We start from the raw sequence: 19,684 nt of genomic DNA, 5'->3' as shown, positions 1-19,684 counted from the left end.
AACCCTGGTTCTGGCCTCTGCGGCCCAGTGGGGTGAGGCTTGCGGCCGTCTCCTGCCACAGCCTTCAAACTCGGAGCCAGCTTCCCGCACCCTCTTCACTTGGCACCCTGGTTCCCTCGCCAGCCCTCCCCCCCAAGCTTTCCCCGCTGACCCGCAAGGCCCTGGCACGTGGGCAGAGCCCCGGAACCTTAGGGCCAGCCAGCGGAGGACTGAGGGCACCCAAAGGGAACCCAGGCGGCTGTGGCACAGGGGCAGATGGGCAGGGTCCCGGCCACCCAGCAGGGCCCTCCTTGCTTCTGCTCTCCGTCCAGGTGGTGCTTTTTTGGTCAGCTGTTGAGCTTTCCTCTCCGTAAGAGCCTGGGCTGGCCCTGGGGGCGGCCTCTGCTCCGTCCTGTGGGCCCTGCCGCCACGCAGGGAGCCCACGTCCAAGGACCTAAAGGTGTCTTCTGTGGGCGGCTTCCCTCCCACATCTCCTTTACTGCTGAAGGGGAAAGAGAAGCGCCCGGAGATGGAGCTGGAGAGAGACCGAGGCAGCGGGCAGCGGGAGGGGGAGGGAGAAAGGGCGTGTGCTGAGCTGGTGCCCACGCCCGAGGCCTGCTCTGGGCCCTGGGGATGGACGCCAGGCCGCAGGCCACACAGGCTGTGCTCCAGGCCTTCCTGCCTGCTGGGGAGCTGCAGGAGCCACAGAGCCACGTGCAGGAGGGCCTCCCAGAGGAGGAGATGTTTCCCGACCTGCTGAAGGGGGCGGGGAGGTGAAGGAAATCCAGGTGGGTTTCTTGGAGGAGGCATTGCCAGAGCTGGGCCTTCAGAGAACAAGATGGCAGCTAGGAGAGCCTGGCAGGGAGGGAGGGAGGGTACAGAGTCAGGAACACTTGGCTCCAGTCCCCGGCCCGGTGCTTTGGGCCTTGGACACAAGACTTATTGCATCTTTCTGGATCTTGACTTTCTCAGCTGTGAAATGGGCCTCATCTTCCCTTGGGACCTCCTTCTAGGTGTGCTTCGGGAATGGTGGGCACAGGGAGGAGGAGGAGGGGGAGGAAGGAGCAGCTGGCTCTGTGCGTCACAGAGACACGATGAGGTGAGGACTCCTGGGTCCCTCTAGCCACCCGCATACTGTGTCTCCCTGGCTCAGGCCCACCCCAGCCCCGAGGCAGGCAAGCACCCTGGGGCCCCGGGCCCACTCCCTTTCCTGGCCCTCTTGGAGCTTGGCCTCATCTGTGATCCCCGAGGCCACGAGTGTCTGCCCTCGAATGGGGGCACGAGAGCCAGAGAGAGGCCGGGGCCGGGGCGGGCAGTGCCCGGTCATCCATGGGGAAGTTCTCTGGAATCCATCGATGCGAGGCCGGGCAGTGCCCGCCCCGGGCCCAGGACACCCAGCGTCCTCCCCGGCCCCGAGGGGGGAAGACGACGGAGGGGGCCCAGACAGCGGCAGGTGGCGGATGCTGGCCGGCACAGTCTTCAGTGAAGGGGGGCCCTTTCGCCTTGCCAAGGCCCCGAGTGGACACAGGGCTGGGCTCCAGGAAGGGCCCGGGGCGGGCCTCTGAGGTCCCTTGGAGCACCTCCCTTCCCCTTGGGGCTCTCCCTCTGCTGGCCCCGAGCTGGCCCCAGGCTGAGGCTGAGACCTTCCAGGTAGCTGAGGCCCCTTCCCAGCCCCAGAGCCCGGGTGTCGAACGTCCTGGGGCGGACGGGGAGGCTGAGGCGGGGGCTGCCACGAGCTCAGGGCTCCCCAGGCCTGGGCCACGGTGTGTGCCCACCAGGGAACCCAGCTGGCTTCTGGGGAGCCCGAGAGGGGGAGGTGCTTGGCACAAAGCCCCCAGAACCGAGGGGGCAGAGCAGCCTGGAACCTGCGGGCATACAGTCTTGTGGGGAGGACATAGCTGTGCCAGCAGGTTCGTGCCTTAAGCCTTGGCCTGCCATCTGGGCACCTGTGCCCGCACTGTTGCTCCTCTCTGCCCACCAGGTCTCCCTGCAGGACATCTTTTACATCTTCTTCTGCACGTAGCTACCCTTTGGGCCATCACCGGCCTGCACCCTTGGGCTCCGGGACCCAGCTGGGGCCCGCTTTGCCCTTCCTCCTCCTCCTCCTCCTCCTCTCCAGGCCTGTTTCGGCTCCTCGTCTCTGCTCTGATGGACCAGCTGGCCTGGGGGCCTCGCTACGGGGGGGGGGGGGGCACACGCCATCCTCCGGGTCTGTCCTGCGCCAGGGCGGAGTGGCTCAGAGCCAGGGATGGTGTCCGCCTCCCCTTGGCGCCTGTGGGGTGGCCACTCACTGCCTGACCCAGACAGGGCGGGTGCCCCCAGGGCCCGGAGCTCCACCCCAAAGGACAGCCTGAGGTAGGCAGTGCCCTCTGCAGGGGCCGAGAGAACAGAGATCCAGGCAGCCCATCGACGGGCATTTATTACATGCTTCCCTCGTGCCCGGCCCTGTGCCAAGGGAGGGGAAGGCAGTTCGAGCAGAATGAAAATCACAGCCCTGCAGGGGCTTCGATCCGTCCTCCCTCCCTCAGGGGATCCTGGAGGCTGAATCCCCCCCCCCCGGGCCCTGCTTCAGAGAGTGAGGCCCACCCACGAGGCCTCCTTTAGGGGCCCTCAGGCTCCCTGCCCTGTAAGGAAGGGGTCATCCTTTAGCCAGAGACCAGATGCCAGCAGTCCAGGGCAGCAGATGCAGCAGATGGCAGCAGAGAGCAGCCGAGGCCTGCAGATGGCAGCCCAGCAGGGCAGCAGGTGGCAGCACAGAGCTTCTCCATGGAGATTCCCCACAGACAAGAAGAGAAGAGCATAGGAGCACCCCCAGAGTACATCGGGAGGCTTGATGGTTCCACCAGCTGTTCCTTGGCCCAGTGGGCTTCCTAGCCGCGTGGCCCTTCCTGCGTGTTCCTGAGCTCCGCGCCTCCTCGAAGCACGCCATTCCTGGATGTGTCCTGGGCTCTGGTGTCACCTCGCACCCGGCTCCCTGCTTCCCAGACTGCTCCTCATCGTGCCCCCAAAGCCTCTCCAGCCTGGGGCCTGGGCTCTGCTGAGCTGCCCTTGGAGGGCTGTGGGCACCCTCCGTGTCAAAGCAGGAGCTCCGCTTCTATTCGTCCGGGCCAAAGGACCCCTTTGGGAAAGGAAGCACATTCGTGCGTCCCGCGCCAGACGGGGCCGCCCAGAAGCCGGGGTCCGTTTCCAGCCCCAATTCCCAGGCCGGGAAAGGCAGCTCCAAGAGGGTCCCCCTGCGCGCGCCGCCCCCCTCTGGGACCTCTTCCCGCTGTGGCTCCTTCGTTGTACTCGATTGTTCCTGGTTTCCGACATCGTTCAGGGGATTGTGAGTCCCGATTCTCTGCGTCTCTCCCTCCCGCCCTCCGATTTTCCACGTGCGGCCGCGGCCACGGCCACGGCCACGGCCACGGAGGACTTTTCTCCATATCGACCCTTTTGTGGAAACAAAACGATCCAAAAGCGTTCGCTTTGGTCTGGACTCGGACCCGGCCAGCCCTTCCTCGGGAAGCAGAGCCCTTTGGGACAGTTTTGGATCCCTGGATGGCTGGGAACAGCCGAGTCATTCCCAGGCGGTCTTGGGGCATCCGAGGCGCTTCTGGTTGTCCTCCTTCACTCTGGATCCGTTCAGGCGACTCTCTCAGGCTTCTCTGAGCAGGTCCTCCTGCTCGCCATTTCTCCCAGCCTTTGCTCCCGGGGCCTCGGACAACCTGGAGGTGTCCCTGCTGCGACGAGGAGGAAGAGCCACTAGTGATGGCGTGGCGTGTGTGGGATCTCGCGGGGCCTGGACACGGCAGCCACGTTCTTAGAATGATTCGACGTGTGACTCCGCCAGCTTCCCCCACGCTCGCTCTGGCATCTGCCATTTGTGGCTAGGCGCGGAGCCTCCTTCACGTGTCTCCTTCCTTGGGTTCTGGAGCGGCTCCCTTTCGCCGGGCTCGCTCAGGCCTCTGTCCGGCAGGATTCGTCTCGGCTCCCGTCCCCGAGGCGAGCTTAGGTCCGGCCCGGCCGAGATCATTCTAGGACGGGCCAGCTCAGGTGGAGCTTCGGCGGGCCTCACGTCTGGGACGTCCCCAAAGAGGGCGAGTTGTAAAGGGCCCCGGTGCTGGTTTGTCCCTCCCACGCTCTCCCGGGAGCCCCCATTCAGTCATCGGAATGGGAAGAGTTTGTGGAACTGCTGGCCTGGCATCTCGCCTCCCCCCGCCCCCCAGCCCGTGCCCAGTTCCAGGTTATCTCAGGAGCTGGGCCCGGCCTCCTCCCTCTCCGAGCATCCGTTAGGCCTCGGGGATGGCCACTCGGGCACCCGTTTCAGGAAAGAAGCCACAGAGGTGGAGGGCCCTTGCAAGGCCCAGGATTTGGTGGGTACCGAGGCCAAGTGGGCCGTTTCCATGGGAGTGGGGGGAACCTCTCGCCTGGGCCAGGGGTCGACCCTCCAGAAGCAGAAGCCTCTCGCTGCCACGACCGAATCCAGGGGCCGCCGAGGGGTCTGTCTGCTAATCATCCCAAAGTCCCAATGCCGACTGGGGAGAATTGCCGGGGCAGCCCCGGGCACATTTGGGGTCTTCCAGGCCAGCCCTCCAGTTGGGTGTCCACAGTGTGCCAGGGCCGCGGTGGGCGAGGGGAGACGGAAGCCAACCGTCGGCCTGCTTGAGAACTGAGAGGTGACTAAGAGGCCTCTGGGGAACCTCGTCTGATCCGCCGAGGGGCCGCGTCCTACCCCGGCCTCCTTTCCTGCGCGTTCTCGTTGTGGCCTGTGGCCGACTCCCTAAAGCTGGCGCTGCCAGCCGGCCGCCCCAGGGCACGAGCTTCCCTGGGATGGCACGACTAGGGCCCACTTCCTGTCCTGTCGACTCCCCGGTAGCAGGCCTCCCGGGGGCCTAGTGAAAGCACGCGTGTGCACGCACACGCCAGCCAGGAGTCAGCAACCGGACCCGGGACAAGGGGAGCTGCTGGGGACACGGCGCCAAATAAGACCAACCAACCTCCCTCCCTCCCCTGGCAGGAAGATGGCCACCCCTCAAAGTCCCGGGTGAGACCAAGAAGCCGGTCCCCTACCGTGCCAGAAAGAAGCCCCGGCCATGGCCCTTGGGGGTGCTCGAGGCCTCTGTCGTGGCCCTCCCCCGTGGATTCCCACTGTCCAGAGCCACCGTCTTCCACTGGGACCTTCGGGCTTTGGGGCTGCTCTGGGGTCTCTCGACCCAAACCAGTAGTGAGCATTTGGGGCCCGATGGCTGGGCGCATCCTGGGTCCAAAGGGTCTGCCCTGGGCCCCCGTCGGGGCTCGGCAACATGGAGTCCCACTGGGATGGGCCCCGAACCCGCCACGTCCGCTCCTTCCGTGGCAAGGCTGCTGCCACGGAGGCTGCGGGGAAGACCCGGCCTGGGCTGGGACTCCTCTGCTCCTTCCTGCCTCCCAGACTGCCCCGAGGCCACAGAGAGGGAGGCTCCAGGCTGCTGCTCTGACCGGTCCCTCAGATGGATGGCGGCCCCGAACAGGACTCCCCCCCCCTTCGCCATTTCCCCGTGTGGACGCGCCCTGACCGTGGGCATTTCAAGATGGCGACACGAGCCCAGTGAAGCTTCCGTGCTGCTGGGAACGGACGGGCTGCTCTCCGACCGCGGCTGCTGCCCTGCGCTCAGGGGGACACACAGTGTCTCCCCCGGGCCAACAGCCTTCATTTCTGGGCCCTGCAGACTGCTACTGCCCAGCTACTTTGGTGGTCAGCCATGTCAGCTGTCCAACTCTCCGGGCCCCCATCTGGGGTTTTCTCGGCAAAGATCCCTCAGGGGGGAGGCTTGCCATTTCCTTCTCCAGCTCACTGAACAGGCTGGGGAACTGAGGCAGCAAACAGGGTGAAGTGACTTGCCCAGGACCACCCAGCTAGGCTGGATTTGACCTCCTCAGCCCCAGGCCCGGCCCTCCGGGCACTCCGTAGCCCCCTCGTTCCATTGTCCAGCCTCACCGTGTGTTCCACGTGGGCTCGAGGAGGTTCCGCACTGAGGTTCACAAAGGAGACCCCCCGGCCACGGAAGCCTCTGCTGCAAAGTCTGGGGCTCCCCAAGAGCTGAGCTTTAAACACGAGTCTGCCCAGCCGTCAGCAGGGAGAGCCCCGAGAGCAGAGCCGCGGCCCCGGCCCGCGCCGCCCAAGAACGGGGATGCCACGCTCCTAGCCATGTTCCTTTAATTGTAAAAGTAATTCCAGGCCTACAGCTCATCATCTACACACTCTGAAAGGCAGAGACGACTGGTCTGACGTGGCATGACCAGAGGGAGCAGTAGTGACCGGCGCCCAGCCGGAACACGCGTGTGCGTGTGGCCACGCACACACGGTTCCAGACATCAGGGCAGCCCATTAAGCCGGTCTCACTCAGCTAGGATGGGGGAGTCCCTCGATAGACTTCCCGGGGGGTGGACACGACTACACGCAAAGGGCCCCCTTTGTCCAGACGGACCCCACTGAGCTGTGGAGGGTGGAAGGCCGGCCCTGACCAGCGGTGCACACAGAGCCGTCCAGTGTAGGTGGGGGCAGAGGGAGGGAGACAGATGGAGAGGCAGGGAGGGAGGTCAGGCAGGCAGGGGGCTGCTGCCCAGAGGAGAAGGGGCGCTTCCTCGGTTTTTCTCAGGCCAAAAAGTGAGCAGAGGTCGGTCACTTCCCAGAAGGCAGGGACCTGTCCACGGGAGGCGAGGCCACGCTCCGCACCACGCCGGGTGTGTGTGTCTCCCCTATTTTGGGGTGTTGAGATGTCTCGTCAGATCTTCAATTCTCATGTCCTTTAGCTGGACTAGATGTTCGAGCCTGTGCACTTTCATCTGTAGAATCTGAGGAGGACAGAGAGGGGCCGGTCACTCCTCGGCCCTGGCCCGGCCATCACACGCCCCCGGCTCCCACTTACTCCCTAGAACTCGCAGTCCCCTTGGAGAGGGGGGGTCAGCATCAGGGGGCCCATTTTGCAGAGGGGTCACAGAGGCTCTGCCGGGGCAAAGCCAGGGCTGCTTCTGCCTCGGAGTCCCAGGCCCCAGGTTCAGCCTCAGTGTCAGTGGCCCGACTGGCCCATCTCCAGAGGGGGTGCCGACTGTGGGGTGGCAGCCGAGCCCCTCGCAGCCCTCGTCACGATGGTTCCGTCTCACCTGGCACAGTGTGACACCTCCAAGGAGCAACTCGGGGCAGTCGTGCCAGATGGGCGTGCTGTTTTCCCTCCCATTTTACACATGAGGAAACTGAGGCTGAGAACTCAACTGGCAAGTGACTGAGGAGGGGGATGTGAACCCACGTGTTCTGGGCTCCAAGTCCAGCCTTCTTTCCACTATGCCCACGGCACAGGCATGTCTCCGGGCAGGCGCCAAGTCGGCTCACAAGCGTCTTAGGCTTGTGGAGAGGCCTGTGCCCATCTGCTGCCAAGTCACGGCCCCCCGTTTGAGCGGCTCGAGGGAGCCTGTGAACCCTCCCTCACGGGCATCTGGCCTCCCACTCCTGCCGTCGCCCCCCCCGCCCCGAGCCTGAGCCCTCTCCGCCCCCCTCTGTTCTTCTACCCGCCATCCGGCCTGCCCTGCCAGTCTGGATCCTCGTTCTCTCATTCTCCTCCCATCTTCGGTCCCTCTGCGCTCTGGGGCCAGGGGAGGCGCCCATATCCCTGCCACCTCCTCCCCCTGGAAGAGCTCCTGGGCCCAGCCATGCTCATCTCCACCCCAACAACTCCCGAGGACAGAGCAGGCCTTGGCCCCCTAGTCCCATTTGTGGGTCTCCTCTGCCCGGCCACCCCTCAGTGGAAGCTTCCAGCCCTCCCCACTTTCCTAGGCTCTCCCTGGTGCCTTGGGAGCCCTGTGGCTAACACATCTACCACCCTCAAACCCTCGTGCCTATTCTCTGTCGCTCATCCCAGGCTCCAACGGGCTGTGGCTCCACTGGCCAAGCCTTTCCTCCCCCTCATGCCCTCCCTCGGACCTCAGATTGGCAGAGCCTTCCCTGCCCAGTCCCTCTGCTACAGGCCCCCGAGGTGGCCCTTCTGGCCGAGGCCGATGGGCGGCTTGGGGCTGCCGTTGGGCCTCGTGCAGGGCCCTCCTATGCCTTCTCTTTCACACTGGCCAATTTGGCCTCGTCCAGCCACTCCTTTCCTCCTGCCCCAAATGTGATCCCCCGCCTATGCCATTCTTCCCTGGCAGGGAAGCTGCCGCACTCATTGGCCAACCCTGGACGGGCAGGGCCACTCGGCTTCTCTGAACCACCCCCCCCGGATTCTTTCTCACTGGGCTTTAGGACCTCTGGGACCATGTTCCTGGCCTTGCATCCGGCCTTGGGCTCCGTGCCCGTCTCCTCCTCCTCGCTGTGCCCCCAGAGAATCGACTGACAGTTCAGTCCTCGTCCGTCTCCCAAGGCCAGGCTCTTGGCCACCTCAAAGCCAAAGTGGACTCTTTCCCTCCTCCTACCCTTCCTGTTTCTGCTGAGAGGCACACAGTAGGCACTTAAAGATGGAGGCTGCGTCCCACTCTAGCTCTGGACTGTACCCCAGGGCACGACTCCTTTCGAGGGCCGGGGCGACACGGCTGACTGAGCACCTTCCTGTGAAGTCCTCAGCATTCCCGAATCCGCCGGTCCAACAGGACCCGGCTGGCACTGCCGCCAGGAGCTGCTCAAGTTCTGCTGTCTCTAGAGGGAGATGCCCAGCCACCTCCCTTTGCTGAAAAGCCCGAGCCGCAAATGTTCCTACATCCGCCAGGGGCGACGGTCTTGAGGCGTCATTGCAGACCAAGCTGGGCCTCTCACGGTCTCCCCAAGGGGGGACTTTGGGACCTCGTCGTGCCATTCGAAATGAGTCTCGAGCCCTTCCTTCTTCACCCCTTCACGGGGGTGTTCCAAAAGCCTCTGCTGAGGCCCCGGGCAGCAAAAAGCCCCCTCGTGCCTGGCAGTGCCACAGGAGGGCAGCCTGTGGCTTAGACCAAGGGCAGGTGACTCGGGATCCTGGGCTCCTGAAGCCGGGACCAAGGCCATTCTGAATTGGCAACCCAAAGCTGCCCAGGTCAGAACCGGGAGCGACCTCGGAGGTCGTCTGGCCACATCCAGGGGCAGCCTTAGGAAAGGCATCGATGAGCAGATGTGCTGAGCATCCGGAAGAGGGCAGAGAGGACAAGGACCGCGAGAGGCAGCCCCACTGCCTCCAGTTACTTCAGAGAGCGTGCCGGGGGCGAGGGATTCACCGTCCCGGGTAGAAGTAAAGACAGTGGAAGGCAGATGGAGGGTGGAGGCTGGGAAGGATCCCAAAGTGGCCCGAGGCCTCTTGGCATTCAAAAAGGGCCAGGAGGGGGCCGGGCATAGGTAACTGGTGACCACAGGTGCCCTCTGGGGCAAGCTGGCTCCTCAGAAAGGGCAGAAGGAGCATGGGCACGACGTTCCAGTGGCCAAGACCGATGTCGGGAAGCTCCTCTTGACTGTTCCAGGGAGGAAGCGGGGAACACCCTCACCTTTGGGTCTCTTCTCGGGCCTCATCCTTTACTATCTCTGACGCCCGCCTCAGGTCGCCCTGGCTCGCTGGACGCTCTCTTCTCTCAGGTTTCCTTTCTCTTGTAGCTCCCATCCTTTGTCTCCTTTGCAGGATCTTCAGGTTTAGCCCTTCCCTCCTCCCGACTGCCATGGAGGGCACCATCACCGTCTGTCCTCCCGGAAGCTCAGGTTCAAGGAAACAGCAGCCTCAGCTTCTTTCAGCCTGTGCCCATTTGGTGCCATCTCCTCTGCCGCCCTCTCTCGTCCTGCCCAAAACCTCTGCCCTAAGTCAGCCCCTTCTCATCTCTCACTCTCACTGCTACAAGAGCCTCTGAACTGGTCCTCTAGTCTCCATCCTCTGCTCCAAAGGGGCCTCCCCAACCCTCTGGGGTCTGACCAGCTCACATCTCCCTCTGGGAACATGTACGATCTGCCCTATTGGTTCTCTTCTGGGCTCCTTGTCGGCATCTCGTGTAACTGCTTTGATCACGTTTGTTTGACTCTGTTTCTCTTAATTGGCCTAATTCAAGGTGATCTGCTCTGGCATCTCTGTGAGGCTCCTAGGGGTGACGCCAGACAATCGGATTGCCATCCCCTCCCACTCTGGAACCAAGAGCGTTGTCTCCCCATCTTGGATGCCCCCTCCCCCGATGCCAGCCCTTGTTCTGAGGCAAAGAACTTGTGCTCGAAACTTTGCCTCAGTTTGATTTCAGTCCCTTTTGTGGTCTCCTCTCCTGCAGTTTAGAAGCCAGCCTCGCTGCTCCCACTTCCCCATCTTTGGCCCCTCTGTGCTCCTGCCGGGAATGCCCTCCCATCTCATCTACTCACCTCACTTCTTATTTCCTCTCTACCCACTCCCGGACATCCAGGCTGTTTCATCCAGCAGCAGGTCAGCTCCTGTGTCCCTTTTGTCTTTGTGCCTCCAGCTCCCAACATAGTGCCAGGCACACAGGCAACAGGTACCCAACAGCCATCGGGTGCTGGCCGGGTTGCCCCGAATGTCATGGGGGGCAGAGGGCGGCTGGCCCAATGCCGGACCCCCACATCTCTGCTAGGGGCCCTACCTGCACCGTTTCCTGTAGCATGGTGAGAGCCTGCTCCTTCTCCTCCAGTAACTGCTGGAAGTTGGGTTCATTGTGTGGGCACTGGCCGAAGCCCGAGTCCTGCCTAGAAGGAGGGCATCTGTGTAAGCAGCCAGCTTGGGCACCCAAGAGGGAGCCTTTCTGACACCCAGCCTGGTTGGCATACTCCACCTTCCCGAGTAGTCACTGATTCTGTCCTCCCCCTTCTGGCTGGGAATTTTCTTGCCTGATGGCACCCTGGTAGTCGGACAGTCTGCAAGAAAAAGTGCCCTGTTAACACAGAGAGAACAGGAAGGCTGCATTGTTCCGCTGTATTCAGAGGCTTGGGGGGGTACCAGGAAGGGCAGGAGGGTCAGGCTACGGTTATCCCCACCTCTTGGGAGATGCGGGTTCTGGATGTGGCATTTTGTGTCTCTGTTGGGGGTTGAACCATTGACTTCCAGGTTCACCCAAAGATGCAAAGCCAGCCCCTCCCCATTCCCCACGCAAGGACCAAAATGGCTTCTATTCCGCCCTCAGCATGGAGACCCTCGGGGCGCTCCAGAGTCTGAGGCACCTCCCAGCCTTTCTCAGGGTCACCATATGGGCCCCAGGAACGACAACTGCTATTTGTGCTTTCTCTGATTCTGATTCCCCATTTCTTAAGCACCTTCTTTGGGCACTGGACCATGGCCGGAACTTCCCAACCCCCTGGGGACAGAGCTGCTCTCACTAGCCTCATTTTTGAGAAAAGGAAATTGAGGCAGATGGGCATAAACTAACTTGTCTAGGGTCAGCCAGCGAGTAAGTGACCAGAGGCAGGATTCAAACTCGGGCCTTCCTAACTCTTGAGTCTTGCACTTTGGGCACTCTGTGGCCCAATAAAGAATGCAACAACCCCTTTACTCTGAAGGCACTTCCCTTCTCATGAGAAGCTATGTTTACACAATGGAAAGAGAATGAGCATACATTCAAAAGTGGTTAAACACAAGGCACTCTGGGAAGGAGGGCATGAGTTCCCCATCAGCCAGTGGTCCCCTTCCCACTGGTTCAAGGACCGCTGGGTAACCCAGTGGAAGGAATCCAGGATAAGAGGTCCCGGATAACCGTCACACTCTGCCAAACCCACATGGCTATGACTGGAGGCTCATAGGACAGAATTCCTTTTTCCCTGGCTCAGAAGCAGTCAGGGACAATTTCATATTACCAGCAGATTTGGAGTTTTCTAGTTCCGCCAAGTGTCTGTTGATGTTGATACTGTCAAATCCAATGGGATCCTGCAAAGATTTTAAAGAAGAGTCACATCTCTGATGTGCTCACAGGCAGACACGTAGATGGTCTGTACTCAAAACACAAGTTATTTTTCTTCCAGCATTCCAGTGGAAATCGCTAGAATTGGTTCTTCTGCTTGTCTGTTACTAGCGGATTCTAGGAGGGCAGTGGGGCCATTCGTTTAACAGAGGAGATCCTTCCCCCTCCAGCCATTCTGGGCTCCTTCCTGCCTCCAGAACAGGCCCCTTGAGTTTCTCTTCCTCTGGGACTAACCCTAACCCTAGCCCATGTCACTTGGTCCAGAGAAGAATGGGTTCCCTCTTGTTCTCCCTTCTCAAGATTCACCCAGCACCCTGCCTCCTGCCACGCCAGCTCCCAGAGTCCTCTCTCCTCCTTTCATGGGCCACTAAGCCTGCCCTACAGTTAACATTTCCCAGCCCCCATCTCCCTGGCCCCCAAGGACGCACACACATTGGCAGTGAATGTATGTGTTCATTCAGTGATGAACGGGAAGAGGACAGTGGCTTCCCAGGGTCGAGCATCGGTGCTCCCGAGTCTTCCTCTGGGATCTCTGGTGGCTCCAAGAGCCACGTGTATATAAAGCAACATCTTAGACACACAAAAGGCCTTGAGACCCCCCAGCACAGCAATTCAATGCAGATTGGCCTACAGGTAGAGGCGGGCCCATGCCTTGGGTCAGAAGCAGAAGGACCTGGAAGGGAAAGCCCAGAAGTGGCCTAAGCTGAGGTCCAAAGGCATGGTTCACCCACCCCACCGAGGATCCAAGCTCTGCCATGGCCCCAAGTCAATAGAGCCACATACACAGCAGCAGGACTCCTAGCAAGAGGGCCGGAAAAGCCAAAACATCCCTTGGCTTCCCAGTGCCGCCCGCATAGCTCTTGGCCCCATGGCGGGGTGGGGATGGAGGGTCTTCCCTAAGAAGGTAGGTTGAAGAAGCCTTGAAGGAGCTGGGAGGCCTCAGGATGGGGCTCCTGGGAAAAAGAGAATCTCTTTGGCCTGGGCAGCAGGACTCTCCCCAGAGGAGTCAGGCCTGGCAAGACAGAGGGAATGGGCAGCTGGTAAGCTCTTTGAAGGCAGGCAGGCAGGCAGGCAGACCCTGTGGCTGATTCCATTCTTGAACAACAGGAGAGAAGCCTCCTCAGGGGGTCTGAAAGCCTGTGATGTGGCGGCGCTGGTGGCTTTTGGGGTCCCTGCTTTGTCTGGGGAGGCTGACACATCACCGTGCAGGTGAACTCAAACAGAACCGGGCACAGCCCGAAGGCACGTCATCTGTGTCGGGAGCTGGAGGAGGAGGTGCGAGCCGCTCCAGCATCTTTGCCAGGAAACCCCTGCGAGGGGCCACAGTCAGACCAAAGGTCTACAAGGGCCAGTTAAAAGAACAACCAATGCTGGGGGCTGGGCTGGGCTTCTGCCTCAAGCTGGTACTTGGGCTCCCACAGCTGGGGTTTACTAGAGATGCTCAAGGGCTGGGCCATGGAGAAGAGGCCACCACAAGCCACAGCCCTCGGAGAAGCCCCAGAGGCAGATGAGACCTTTGGGCCGAACTCGCCCATCGGCCCCCTTCCTGACCTGTGCTGTGGTACGTGACCTTCTCACCGAGAGCCAAGGGGCCCCCAGACCCCACAAACTGGCGGAGGCCGAGAGACAGAAGGGGCCCTTCCTCTGTAACTCCCTCGAGGACGAGGACACATCCAGCCTCCCAGGCCACCTGCACCCCATTGCTGCTGGCTCTGCTCCTGGGGCCAGGCACGAAAGGTCTGATCTTTCCTCCCATGACCACTCCCTAAAGCACGCCGAGACATGGGTCACGTCCCCCCTCAGACTTCTCTGTGTCCGGGCAACAGATCCTTGGACGCCAGGGCCCAGAGGGCCTTCCCCATCCTGGCTGGCCTCCAATTTTGAAAGTCCTTCTGCCGCAGCGTCCGGGGAGGAACATAAGCCTTTGGATGAGGTCTGATCCGAGCAGGGAATGGGGCGAAGGACTCTCTCTTCCCTCATCCTGAAGCTCTGCCCTTCCAAAGTGGGACTGGCTTTCTGGATGCCATGGACCACTGCTGACTCCAACTGAGACCCCCAGATCTTCTTTGGAACAGCTGCTATATCTCTAGGACTCTGTCATGGCTCCTGGTGCTTTTTCTTGTCAAGATCCTTTTGTGATGGCTCATCATTCCCTTCTCCCTTGGTGAAGGGATGAGCCAAGAACAGAGCCCGGGGCCAACCACAGAGGCAGGGCTGCAAGGCAGGCAGCTTCCCTCCCTCGTGCCAGCCAATCTGCTCTAGAACTGGTTCCCTAACCCCCCAAACCAGGTCAGTGACAGCCTTGGCATGGCCTGCCTATACTCCTGGGGAGGTGAGCCTGACATCACCCCAACGATCCTATCCCCAGGAAGCAAAGACTTGCCTTTTTCTGAGCTTGGGAGTCAGTCATGCCCCCTCCTCTCCTGGGACGTGTCCCATTGTCTGGAATCTAGATCATACAAATGCCCCAGGAAGGAGCTCAGCAGGCCCATCGGCCAATTCTTTCAGGCCCCAGGGTGTCCTTTATCTGGCCCAGAGGACTTGCCTTCATTAGCAAGTGAGGCAGCTGGGGGTGCCAGAATGCCCAATGTGGGGCCTGAAGTCAGGAGGACCTCAGTTCAAATCTGAACTCAGATACTGCCTAGCTGGGCATCCCTGAGCAAGTTCCTGTGGTGCTGCCTGCCTCAGTTTCCTCCACTGTAAAATGGAGAAAATAATGGTACCACCGCCCAGGGTTGTTGTGAAGCTCAAATGGGATGTTTGTAAAGTGCTTAGCCCAGTGTCTGGCATGTAGTGGGTGCTTTATAAATGCTTCGCCCCCCCCCCCTTTTCTCATCAGGTCCACTCTGAGTCTCCCCCTTATCTTGGCCATCGAGTCCCTGGTCACCATCTCGGTCTTCTCACATCTCACACAGAAGTCATCCTCCAAAGCACAAGCTGAGCAGCCCGGCCATCTCCCTGTCGCCCGTGAGCCTCGCCCCATCCTCCCCAAGAAAAGCTTCTTTCTTCTCTCAGAGGAGCCGGCTGACCTCCTCTGGTGGTCCTTGGTAAGCTCTGGCAAGCGGGAGAGGGCTGCACCTCTGCGCTCGTCCTTTGTCAAAGATGGCGGCCGGCAGCCCACCTTGAGACGAGGCTGGCTAACCTCTGAGTGTGGACACACGGTCCTTGTGCCTGGGCCTGCCCACACCTAGCTCGACTGCCACCAAGAAGGACCAGGGGAGCCGAGGAGGCGGCAGCTGCTTCGAAAAGCAGAGAAACGTGACATGGGCCTGTTGGTGTTCTATGTGCACCAAGGCATCGGGGGCAGGGGGAAGAGACAGAAAAAGAGAAATTGCATTTAAAACCACCACCGGCGGCCTAGACTCCTTGGGGATCTCTCTGCCAAGACAGCAACTAAACGAACAAAATCACAAAACACTCTTGGCGCTGACTTAGACAGATCTAATGCGAAATGGTACGGAGAAAGCTGAATTGATCATGGAAAGGCCGAGTCGACGTAACCGAAGTGTCAAGACCAGCCATGCTTGTTTCCTCAGGAGCGCCACCCGCCAATGACTAGAAACGGTAGCACAAGCCATCTGGAGGTCAATGAAAAATGGCAAGGCAGGAAGGGGGCGCTGCAGGAGCAGATCTCCAACTACTCTATTCCACTGCATCATCCGGGCAAGGTGGAGCTGGCTGAGGAATAGAGGCCTGGGTCAGTGGCACGGTCTGGGTTCACATACAATTCGTGCAACAAAGGTTGGGAAAACTGGAAGGCAGAGTCTGGCAGAAAGTGGGCTTAGACCAACATGCCACACCACATGCCGAGATAAGCTCCAAATGGGCTGATGATTTAGATGCAAAGGAAGGTATCGTAAAGCAAACTGGCGATGCCCAGAAGAAGCTCTAGGGGTCGAGGCAGAGTTCAGGACCAAACACAAGCCACAGGGCTTCCTGGAGATAAAATGGATCACTGTAATTACATAAAATTTAAAAGTTTTGTCCGAACAAAGCCAATGCTGCTAAAAATGTGAAGAAAAAGAGGAAACGGGGCTGGGGGGAGGGAATCACAGCAGGATTCCCTGAGAAAGGCCTCATTTCTCAGACATGCAGGAAACGGAGTCAAATTGACAAGAGTAAAAGCAATTCTTCAATTGATAAATGGTTAAAGGATAAGAACAAGAAGTTTTCGGATAAAGATATCAAGACTCACAGGAACCATACAGCAAGAATGCTTTAAATCCCTACCGTTTGGAGAAAGGCAAATTAAAGCAACTGAGGAACCACCTCCCCCCTAGAGGATTGGCTCCCATGACAGAAAAGGAAAAGGACAAATTCTGGAGGGGACGTGGGCAAAGAGACACTAAAGCCGGGCCGGGGGAGTCCTGAACTGGTCTAGCCATCTAGAGGACAATTTCGAACTTTGTGCTTATCCTAAAGGGTCCAGGGTAACCTCTACCAGGTCTGCAACCCAAAGAGACCAAAGAAGGAGGAGAAGGACTCGTGTGCGGCTCTTGCAGCAGGTGGGGATCTTTAAAAGGACCCTCACCTTCTGCCCTAGAATCAGTACCAAGTATGCGCTCCAAGGCAGAAGAGCGGGAGGGCTAGGCAGTGGGGATTAAGTGTCGTGCCCAGGGGCACACAGCTGGGAAGTATCTGGGGCCACACTTGAACCTGGGACCTTCTGCCTCCAGGCCTGCCTCTCTATCCTCAGAGTCACCCAGCCACCCCCTAAAACTGAAATTCAAACCAGAAGATACGGGGGTGGGTGGGGGTGGGGGTGGGGTGGAATCATCTTCACCAAGGCCTGGAGGCACGAAGTTTGGCCAAAATAGTCTGGGAAGGTGAATGAGAAGGAGGAGGGAGCAGCCTGGGGAGGGCCTCAGAGCCTCTCTTTTATCTAGAGACAGCCGGGAGTCACCAGCCTCCCTCCCATCCATGGAAGCGGAGCTCCTGCCACCTCCTGGGCCCTCGCTGCTCAGGGAAGCAAACGGGGGTGGGGAGGGGCACCTCCCTAACGGCGAGGCCCAGCAGCACCCCCATGAGGCTGAGGGGCTGGCATGCACCTTTGTGTTTACCCTGGTCTCCTGGGTGGCCTTCTTTTGGCATTTTTCTTCCACTTTCTGCCTCAGGGTAGACAGCACAGACTCGATGGCTCCTGGGGTGCTGATGACGACCCTCCGAATGTCCTCCTCTGAGACATAGAAGCGTAGTTTAGGGAACACCTTCCTGAAAAGCAATTGGGAGACCAGAGGGCTTCAAAGGCCGGCCTAAGGGCCCAAGATGTGGCCTCCTGCTAGCTCAGCCAATGGAGCCCTGGGAAAGGCTGAGGATGTCAAGCTGTACAGGCAGGATGGGGGAAAAGCCAGAAGGGAGGGGGATGTCGGAAAGGGCCTCCCTCCCGTCCCTCCTCCCAGAGTCTGGAGACAGGTGCTCACTCCCGCCCCGGCCCCTAAAGAGGCAATAGTGCGGCGCTCTGAAGCATCACTTCAGAGACTAACGGGCCTCCCCAGGCTCTCCTGTCTCAGGGTCCCGCCAGAGGCCCCGGCCCTCTCCGAAGTCTTGGCACAAATGCATGTCCTGGTTTCCCAGAGAAACCACCTGCCTCCGACACAGCAGGGCCCCGGGGAGAAGCTCCCGGAGCCTTCAAAGGCAGTTTGGGGGAAGGGAATTGGGGACCTCGCAGTCCCTTCTTTCCCCTAAAGGAAGGATCAGAGCTGGAAGAGCCCTAGAAGTTGTCCAAATCGTCCTGAAATTTCGAACATGTCTGGAGGCCCCGAGTGACCTCCCACACGGAGGTTCTGGTCCCAGAGGAAGCCTTGGGCCCGTGGTGGGGGTGGGGAGGCGCTGCAGAGAGTCAGCCAGAAGCCTCCACAGTGTTCCAGAGCAGCAGCTTACACTGCTGCCAAGCATCGGGAAACAATCTCTGTGTGGGTTCCTGGCGTCACTGAAAAAGGCTGCCCGTTCTCCACCTCCAGCCCTCTGGGCAGCCAGCGAGGCTTCCACTCCCACCCGAGGTCCTCTGGCATGGGTGTCTACACTTTCCCCTTTAATCGAGAACCCTTTGGGACTCCACCGGGTTTTCAAGGCTGACCAAGTCCAAGCCACATCCGGGAAGGGAGCCCCCCCTCCCCCCTCCCCAGGCAGTCAAGAAGCCTTTTGGCCCCAGTTTCCAGAGGCCTGAATTCCGGCTCCCGGAAGCAGCCTGGCCAGGCGGCACCTGCCTGTTGAGGGTGCTCCAGTTGCTCAGCTTTTGCTCGGTGTTGCTGGTCGGGATGTAGTTGTGCATTTCCACAAGTTTGGGCTGAAAGTGTTTCACAATTTCTGCAATCATCACTGCGGGGAATTCAGGGGAGAGCGAGGAGTCAGCGCGGGAGGGGCCGGCGCGGCCACCAACCCTTCTCAGGCCGCCCCCAAGAAGCGGAGAGCTCGAGGCGGAGCCTGGCACCGAAATGCTCTTTGGGCGGAACTGACTCGCGGTCTCGGGCCCCAGACGCCCGGGCGGTCCCGAGCTCAGCGGTTCGCTCCGTTTCCGTTTGGACCGATCTGCAGTCCATCCCGGAGGAGCACTGCTTCCACCCCTGCCTTTCCCAGCCAATCCGTAGGCCTTGCTGTCATTGCAGCCAATCGGAGGGCCAGCGTTACCGGGTGCTTAGTGACCGGCCTCTCCCTTGTCAGGCGGCACCCAGTGGCAGAGCTGCATCTCCCGGTGCCTAGTGACAGGGCCCCGCCCCACACCGTCTTCAGCCCATTCCCGAGCCGTCGCGCCGGCCGCCTCGAGCCGGGCCCCCTCCCCGGGCTGTGAGGCAGCCAATGCCAGGCGATGGCGTTCCGCCTCGCCGGCCCGCCGCCAGTTCCCCGGCACAGCCCCTCACGGTCCCCTTCCGGGCAGCCCCGAATCCAGCCGCGGGGCCAGTCTCTAAGCTGGGCCCCGCTTCGCTCCCGGCCCGCCGGGCTCACCGCCGTCGCTGAAGTCCCGGGCCAGGTGGCGCTTGGGGCGGCTGAAGGGCACGCTGTCCACCCAGGCGTAGAGGTGGTGGAGCGCTGTGAGCGGCAGCGGCGCCGACAGCAGCGAGCCCGGGGCCGTGCGCCCAGGCCGGTTCATGGCTCGGCCTCCCCGCGCACTGGCCCTAGAACTGTTGTTGCTGGGAGACCGGACGAGGCTCGACGGTGGCCCCGGAGGGACATATGTCATCGAAGGGAGAAGCTGGGAATGGACTGGGGCTGGACTGGGCCGGGGCGAGGGCGGGGCGAGAGCTGGGAGGGGCCAGAAGGGAGCGAGGCCCAGCCAGGGCGGATCAGGGGCGGGCCCCGGCCCGAGAGGCTGCGAGTAGGCCAGGACTACGGAGGGGCGGGAGCTAGGACGAGAGGGGGCGGGGACGCAGAGGGGCGGCTCCGGGGCGATTGGCCCCGAAGGCAGATCGAGTACTGGCGGGGCGGAGGGCGAGGAGACAGAGGCGGGGTTAGAGCGGGTTGGGGCGGGAGTGAGGGCGGGGACGAGGCTGGAGTGAGCGATGAGGGAGAAGGGGTGAAGCCATGCTGGAGCCGAGCGGGACGAGGACTGGGATGGAGGCGGGGTCAGAACACAGAGCGGGGTCCCGAGGCGAGACGGAGCAGAATGGGCGGGGCTAGAGCGGAGCTAGAGCGGATGGGGGCGGGGATAGAAGTGACCAAGGCAGGCCTGAGCTTAAGAGGCGGGGCCATGAGAGAGTTTGGCCGCGGGAGTCGTGGTCCGGGTGGGCGACAGGGCAGGAGGGGTGGAGCCATGTGGGACGAGGGCTGGGCTGGAGACGGGGCCAGAACCCAGGGCGGGGGGCGGGCCGAGTAACCAAGGAGAAGGCTGAACCGAAGGGCGTGGCCAGGTTGGAGAGGCGGGGCT

At 61.1% G+C, this 19,684-nt stretch overlaps 2 protein-coding genes across 2 annotated transcripts; one reads left to right on the top strand and one right to left on the bottom strand.

Annotated features, from left to right (window-relative positions):
- Positions 1-6,140: 6,140 nt before the first annotated feature.
- Positions 6,141-18,910, bottom strand: LOC123234399 (sperm flagellar protein 1-like). The gene is made up of 7 exons (XM_044660303.1): positions 18,766-18,910; positions 18,026-18,141; positions 16,872-17,030; positions 11,720-11,789; positions 10,705-10,786; positions 10,516-10,618; positions 6,141-6,795 (listed from the first exon to the last, which is right to left on the bottom strand). The coding sequence occupies exons 1-7, from the start codon at positions 18,908-18,910 to the stop codon at positions 6,700-6,702; spliced, it is 771 nt and encodes a 256-aa protein (XP_044516238.1). The 3' UTR covers positions 6,141-6,699.
- Positions 18,911-19,018: 108 nt separating this feature from the next.
- On the top strand, positions 19,019-19,633 carry LOC123234398 (glycine-rich protein DOT1-like). The gene has a single exon (XM_044660302.1). It carries the CDS (start codon positions 19,019-19,021, stop codon positions 19,631-19,633), a length of 615 nt encoding a protein of 204 aa, XP_044516237.1.
- The last annotated feature ends 51 nt before the right edge of the window (positions 19,634-19,684 follow it).

This window comes from Gracilinanus agilis, chromosome 2 (genome assembly GCF_016433145.1).
Source record: "Gracilinanus agilis isolate LMUSP501 chromosome 2, AgileGrace, whole genome shotgun sequence".
In the NCBI taxonomy this organism is placed as follows: domain Eukaryota; kingdom Metazoa; phylum Chordata; class Mammalia; order Didelphimorphia; family Didelphidae; genus Gracilinanus; species Gracilinanus agilis.
The sequence above is the reverse complement of the archived record's forward strand: the minus strand, read 5'-3'. Positions and strand labels throughout refer to the sequence as shown.